General features: G+C 45.1%; 1 protein-coding gene across 1 annotated transcript; it reads right to left on the bottom strand.

Annotated features, from left to right (window-relative positions):
- Positions 1 to 230: 230 nt before the first annotated feature.
- On the bottom strand, positions 231 to 7046 carry LOC104625424 (cardiomyopathy-associated protein 5-like). The gene is made up of 5 exons (XM_010293044.1): positions 6949 to 7046; positions 6304 to 6437; positions 5430 to 5529; positions 4188 to 4364; positions 231 to 514 (listed from the first exon to the last, which is right to left on the bottom strand). The coding sequence occupies exons 1-5, from the start codon at positions 7044 to 7046 to the stop codon at positions 262 to 264; spliced, it is 762 nt and encodes a 253-aa protein (XP_010291346.1). The 3' UTR covers positions 231 to 261.
- Positions 7047 to 7814: the final 768 nt, after the last annotated feature.

The raw sequence follows: 7814 nt of genomic DNA, 5'->3' as shown, positions 1-7814 counted from the left end.
TGTTCATATCTAACAAAACTTTTTTTCCCCTCAAAAGTACTGCTGTGTATATCACTAGGTGCATGCTCCGTCTGAAGGAGTTGATTTTCTCTCCAGGCTCAAGGTGATTACATGGCTGAGCACTAACTACAAATACTAACGATGTGGGGGAGTGCTGTGTGAGCAGCATTCATCAGTGAAGACTAGACATCCGTTCCTGGCACCTCTCTTCTCCTCCCTGTCCCCTGACAGTCAGTTTTTCTGACAGTGTGAAGCAGGAAATTAGCTGTGCTTCACAAACTCCGGCAGCTCCATTCCCGTGCACAGGGTAAGTGCTCCAGCTTTCTCCAGGGCAAAGGCTGGGTGAGCAGCATCAGTGAATTTGTGCCTGATGGAAAACAGCACCAGTCCTCTCTCTGCATTGAAGAACAACAGTCTGCCACCACTGTAATCCAACAGGATGCCGATTCTGGACGGGTGTTCTGTCACACGGACATCGCTCATCATACCGGTGTGAAGAAATCTGTAAAGAAAGCTGTGGGAAAATAGAAACCAAAATTCAGTGAGCCTCCTCATGGCAATTTACCAGAAACAACCTACCGCTTAATTCCGACATATTAACAGGTGGCTGCATACAGCAGTGTGTCATGTGGCAACAGCATTTTGCTCAGTACCATAAAAAAAGCGAATGTGGCATTGCTTCAACACCCTATCTGGCACTCTGATGAGCCCTTTCACTTGGCATCTTTGGACTCTCAGGATAAAAGCAGACTTGCTGTAGTCATATTCATCTATATCTTTCTTATTACATGTCTTTGTGGGCATTTAAGCATGAGCTCTGCTTTGGCAAGATCTTTTGCACCTCAGATGTTCCATTTAGCTAGTTATGTTCATGCATCTGTATGATTTCACACTAAAAAAAGCACACTTGTTTAGATCAAGATGCCTTACAAACCTCCAAGCAGCCTGGCACTGGCCTGCTGAAGACTAGCACCCTGCACTCCGGCCGCAGCGGCAGGTACCTGTCGGTGTGAAGGAAAGGCAGGAGAAGGCATTCCCGATGGAGGCCTGACATCTCCTGCAGATGGTAATAGATTCTAAAAAGACGGCATTTATGGAAATAAATACACTGGCTGGGATTTTGTGAAGCAGTTTGGGATATGTGGCTGGGATATGAGCCTGGAATGACAAAGCAGTAGCAGCGGAGGTGCTACCCCCCGCATCATGACTGCCCCCACAAGGAAGAAAAGATGGCTTATAGTTGTAGGCCACTCCCTTCTGAGGGGAACAGAGCATCCAACGTGCTGGACAGACCTTCTCTTAGGGCAGCCTGCTGCCTCCCTGAGGCCTGGGTTAAGGACATCACTAAACCTCCCTAGCCTCTTCAGTGGGGTGGCAATGCTCTTTCATGTGGGTAGCGATGAAACTGCAATGCATAGTCCAAGGATGATCAAAAGAGACTTCAGGGCCTTGGGATGGTTGGTAAGGGAATCTGGAACACAGGGTGATTTTTCTTCCTTCCTTCCAGTTGCAGGCAGCGACATAGGAAGAAACAGATGGGCCCAGTCTATTAATACATGGCTCTGTGACTAGTGTCACGACCACAATTCTGGGTTCTTTGGAAATGGGATGGTCTACTCAGCACCAGTCTTGCTGGCATCAGATGGGATTCACCTTTCTCAAAGGGGAAGAGGGTCTTTGCTCGCAAGATCATGGGGCTTATTGACAGGGCTTTAAACTAGACTCAAAGTGGGATGGGGGATAATATCAGTTGTAAGAAATCAGGAAAGGAAGGCAAGAGACTGGCACAGCTGAGTTGAGACCTGCTGGTCAAACTAAAGGGCAAGAAAGAAATGCACAGGCAGTGGAAGCAGGGACAGATATTCTGGGAAAAGTACAGGGACGCTGCCCAGTTGTCTAGGGATGGGGTCAGGAAGTCCAAGGCACGGCTGGAGCTGAACTTGGCAAAGGATGAAAAGAATACTAAGAAGGACTTCTACATGTATGTCAGCCAGAAATGGAAGCTCAAAGAAAGCATACCCCCCCTTGACAAGCAAGTCTGGCAGAGTGGTAACAAGGGATGAGGAGAAGACTGAGGTACTCAATGGCTTCTTTGCCTCAGTTTTCACTGGCAGTCTCTCTTGCCACATCTCTCAAGGGGATGGACTGCAAGAGTCAAGTCCCTCTCATTGTAAGAGAAGATCAGGTTCGAGACCACCTGAGGAACCTGAACATATCCAAGTCTATGGCAACTGACAGGATGCATCCCAGAGTCCTGAGGGAATTGGCTGGTGTAGTTGCCAGGCTTGATATGTAGTTGCCTGGCATGATATGCCAGGCCTCTCCATGACATTTAAAAAGTCATGGCAGTCAGGTGAAGACCCTGGTGAACTTCTGACCCATCAGCCTCACCTCTGTGTCTGGGGAAATCATGGAACAGATCCTCCTAGAAGCTATGCTGAGACACATGGAGGACAGGGAGGTCCATGAGCCAGCATGGCTTCACCAAGGGCAAGTCCTGCCTGACCAACCTAGTGGCCTTCTAGGATGGAGTGACCACAGCGGTGGACAAGGGAAGAGCTACAGATGTAATCTGTCTGACTTCTGGAAGGGCTTTGACGTGGTCCCCCATAACATCCTTCTCTTTAGATTGGACAGAGGTGGATTGGCCCTCCTAGAAGCTATGCTGAGACACATGGAGGACAGGGAGGTCCATGAGCCAGCATGGCTTCACCAAGGGCAAGTCCTGCCTGACCAACCTAGTGGCCTTCTAGGATGGAGTGACCACAGCGGTGGACAAGGGAAGAGCTACAGATGTAATCTGTCTGACTTCTGGAAGGGCTTTGACGTGGTCCCCCATAACATCCTTCTCTTTAGATTGGACAGAGGTGGATTGGCTGGGTGGACTGTTGCGTGGATGAGGAATTGGTTGGATGGTCACATCCAGAGGTCAACGGCTCAATGTCCAGATGGAAATCAGTGTTGAGTGATGTTGCTCGGGGTCTATAATGGGACCAGTACTGTTTAATATCTTCATCAATGACATAGACAGTGGGAACGAGTGCACCCTCAGCAAGTTTGCAGATGACACCAAGCTCAGTGGTGCAGTTGACACGCCTGAGGGATGAGTTGCCATCCAAAGGGACCTGGACTAGCTTGAGGAATGGGCCCGTGTGAACCTCATAAGGTTCCACAAAGACAAGTGCAGGGTCCTGCACCTGGCTCAGGGCAACCCCTGGTTATCAGTACAGGCTGAGGGATGATGGGATTGAAAGCAGTCCTGCCCAGAAGGACTTGGGGGTACTGGTGGATGAAAAGCTGGACATGAGCCGGGAATGTGTGCTCACAGCCCAGAAGGCCAACCGTATCCTGGGCTGCATCCAGAGCAGCGTGGCTAGCAGGTGGAGGGAGGGGATTCAGCTCTGCTGACACCCCATCTGAAGTCTTGAGTCCAGCTCTGGAGCCCTCAGCACAAGAAAGACATGGACCTGTTGGAGTGGGTCCAGAGGAGGGCCACCAAAATGATGAGATGGATGGAACACCTATATTCTGAGGACAGGCTGAGAGAGTTGGGGTTGTTCAGTCTGAAGAAGACAAGGCTCCAGGGAGACCTTTTTGCAGCCTTTCAGTACTTAAAGGGGGCTTCTAAGAAAGACGTGAACAGTAGGGCCTGTTGCAGTAGGACAAGGGGTAATGGTTTTAAACTAAAAGATGGTAGATTTAGACTCAATGTAAGGAAAAAACATTTCACACTGAGGGTGGTGAGACCCTGGCACAGGTTGCCCAGAGAGGTCATAGATGTCTCATCACTGGAAACATTCCAGGTCAAGATGTATGGGGCTCTGAGCAACCTGATCTAGTTGAAGATGTCCCTCCTCATTGCAAGAGGGTTGGACTAGATGATGTTTAAAGTTCCCTTCCAACCCAAAGATTTTATGATTCTATGATTAGGTTTTTAAGTTTTATTCACTGGCAGGGAAAAGGCCAGTAAGGTTGTCTGCTTGAGACGAATTTTATTTAAGGTGCTTTATAAGAGTTTTTAATTTAAATGGAAGTCTAAAGCTCCTTTGTTGTTGTTTTCTTATTACTTAAATTTGCAGAAAGCAAGCAGTTGGATCCTTTCTGCTCTTGTGATTCTTGAAGCTGGCCAGCTTTATTTACATGAAGGACAAGGAACTTCCCAAGCAGCTTGACTCACACAGCTTTACCTAGTTTGTGTAGGACAGCAGTGCATGCACCAGGAAGTATCATTCAGCCCCAGGACACTGCTCCGTGATGTTGCTTCATAGCAAATCCCAATCCTGTAGCTTCTGCAGGCATAGACAACGATTTCCCAGTAATGGCGTCCCCGAGCAGGCAGCAGTTCACCCAGGACTGAAGGAAACCTGTTTGTGAAATAGGTGTACAGTAAAATGAGAGTGGTGGTAGACCAACCATATTGTGATATTTCTTACAGCCTCATCATGCAGCATCATCTAAAATTACTAGTAGATTGCACTCTGTTTTTCTAATTGCAGGGTTTTATCAAAGATTTGAATGCTGTCATTGAGAGTCATTTAATCTCAGCACTGAGATGGACTTATCTTAAGGAGTAAAAACCATGCAATTATATAAAGCTAGCAAAAGCTGGAAAAGGTGACTTTGGAACCAAAAAATGGACCTCAAATTTAGAAGGCTTGTTCAAACTAGAAAGTATGGCTGTTTTAAGTAGACACAGTGACAAACATCTTGTGTGCAATCAGCTGTAACAGTAAAAAGTGCTTAAACCAGTAATACATAATACCACATTGCCTTTAAGAAGCTGTATCAGTATGGCACAACTTACACAAGTGGACATGTGCTTGTGATGGTACTGATATCAGTATGTCAAAAAAAAATGATGTTTGCAATGGATGAAGGTAACCTGGTACAACCATTCTAAACATATTCCACTAGAACACTTCCTAGTTCTGCATGGCCACAGATGCTTTGGAAAACGTTACTAATAATGCCCTCAGTAGAGGAGCAAAGTAGCTAAAATGGATTACTTTTAGCCACAATATATTCAAAAATAAGCCCACAAATCTGGCCTTCTCAGGGCAGCAACAAATTGCTTTGAGACTGAAGTGCTCCACAGGATTGAGCAGTGACCATGGACTGAGGCAAATCCAGCAGTCCCAGTAGGTACCACTGCCTTTGACTTTCTGGTGGTTCCTCAGTGTAACACTGAACTCTTCCCAGCACCTTCTTCAGTGCTGCTACTGGGTTTACTGAGATACCATGCTTGAAAGGGGCGGGGGGCAGGGGGGCTGTCAATTGCACAAAGTCCAGGGCTGCATGACTGATATGATTCAGCTCTTCTGCAAAATCAGTTAGTGCCACGTGAAAGCTACCTACAGGCAAAAGTAAGAGCAAGGGACTCATCCTGAACCCACCCACAGCATGATTGTGCTCGTCATGCTGCTACTCACCCAGTGAATTTGGCTTTCTCAGGAAGGCAGATCACCGTCGCATTGGAGGAGATTTGCAAAGCAGGATGGGCTGTCTTGCTCAGCAGGTGAAATCGAGTTCCTGGTACAATTCATGACAAAGAAACACCAATTCTGAGAGGCTAGCAACGTCAACAGGAGGTGAATCATAAAATGTTAAGCAACAATTATTGCCATCTTAGCTGGACAGAGTTATGTCTGCTGGCAGGTAGGAGCGACAGAAAATTGGGTGCGAATGCAAGGAGTCTTCCAGGCTGTGCCTGATTGGGATGGCAGTCTAATGTAGCTAAGTGATAAAGAAGTTTTCAGTATTCAAGAAGGTTGAATAATTTTCAATCAATTGCTTTTTCAAAATAGCAAATTTTAATTTTGAGGCTAGTTTGGAAGAACCGTACATGATTTAACACTATTTCTCTTGAAACCTTAAAGCTTAAATCATCCATTACATTTTAAAGCTGCTCTGCATGCTTCCTCATCCCTAAAACCCAAAGTCCATAAGGTTTTAATCGTAAGGGTTTTTTTAAAGGTCATGGCATCTTTTATCAGAATGTGCTTTGCCAAACTCAGGCAAATTGAGATCCCTGAAGAATATTTAATAATTTAATATTTCTGACAGAATTCAACACTTTTGCTTTTGAGGTCACAGCAGTTTTATATTGACATAAATATATCAACTTCAAGTGAAGTAGTCCCTGACTGTGCTAATTTTAAGCAGATAAAATATGGTCCCTTTCATCTCAATAACTTGCTCACTCCTGTATCAGAATGTTCAAGTATGATTTCCAAAGGAAAATGGCATACTTGGCTGCTTTGCCCCTCCATCCCATCGTTTTGACATCAGAAAATGGTCATTTACCTTTAGTTGAAATGAGAGCAGCTTCACTTTGTTCACTTGTCCCAAATGGGTTGGCAGCCCTCAAGTAGAAGAAATAATTCACATTGGGCTCCAGGGATACTTTCAGTTCAGGTCTCTTTATACCAGCAAAAGATCTGCAAAATTTGAAGATTTTAATCCATGAAAATGTATGCCAATATGCAAACTAGGTAAGAATAATCTATGCAAACAGCTAAGCCACCTAACAATATTGTCGAGTACTGAAACAATAGGCACCACAGAGAAACTCCAAATTGGAAAGGTGAACTCTGTTTTCACAAACAACTGGGTTATGTAGGAGCTTTGGCATTTTACTTGAGGGGTCCTCCTTACTTTGTCTGACAAATTTTCAGGCCTTTGTTACAGCACCACCTTCTCAGTCTGTGCAGTCATTTGGTATAGTGTTCACTTTATGTTCGTTTTGCAGCGTAAGTCATCACAAAAAATGCAAGCAACACAGAATCAAATTCTCACCCACCTCCTGTGAAAATTCTATATTACAAAATGAACAAGCTTCTGAAGAAAAAAAACCCTTTTAATTAATTCAGTTGCATGACAGTGAATGCACTTGTTGTGTTTGTACTGTCTGGGCACATACTCCAGATCCAAGAGAATGGATGCCCTTACCTGAAATCGCACAAAAGCCACAAACTTCTTGTTATGAACTCATCGTTCACAAACTGTTCATCAACAAAGTTTTGGCTCTGTCTCCCTAATGGTGCCATGCACTCTAACAGGCTGGTTTTGCAAGAGGCAGCAGCAGGGGAACTGCCTTTGCACAATGCCCTGTTTTTACTAACTCTCCCCTTTGTGGTGCTGCAAGAGCTCCAGCCCTTGCATCCTCAACCGCTGATGTCTTGACATGCTGCCAGAAAGCCAGTGTCAGTGCTCATTCAATCTGCTTCACAGGCACTTTGAAGTGCCAGTGAAAGTACTTTGGATGCTAGAAAGATATCTAATTTATTTTCTATATTGTCAGAAGTATGAAAGACTGGCTTAAATTCTCATACACTGGATCCTGATTTTCCTCATCTTTGCCTTGTACAGTAACAGCAAAGCCAGAATACCAAATACCAACAACTACCAACCGCATTGTATGCCTTCAGGTAAAGAGTGTTTATCTGTATAAAATAGATAATTTCCTCCCAGAAATGCTTATAGGAATCTACAAGGAAAGTATTTAAATTCACAAACAGGATATGTGCCTTTGGAGAGCGTGCAAGGCACTTTCACTTCCACCTCAGGTTTGAGAGCGGAGCCCAGGGTGGCCTGCCTCCTGCAGGTGATGTCTCTATGGGAAGCTAGATTAAACAAATTACCTTTTCTAGTACTAAATACTGTCACCCCAGAGAAGGTAAGGCAGGCAAGTCAGCAGTCACATCAGATCATTGTTATTCATTTGTTGTGATGGTTTTTCTGTGTATGTCCCACCAGAGAGCAGTACAATCTGAAGAATAATCAGTGCTCATCCATCAGGATTTTTCACATGCCTG

Source organism: Phaethon lepturus, unplaced genomic scaffold (assembly GCF_000687285.1).
Source record: "Phaethon lepturus isolate BGI_N335 unplaced genomic scaffold, ASM68728v1 scaffold11978, whole genome shotgun sequence".
In the NCBI taxonomy this organism is placed as follows: Eukaryota; Metazoa; Chordata; class Aves; order Phaethontiformes; family Phaethontidae; genus Phaethon; species Phaethon lepturus.
Note: the sequence above shows the minus strand (reverse complement) of the source record. Positions and strands in the feature narration are given on the sequence as shown.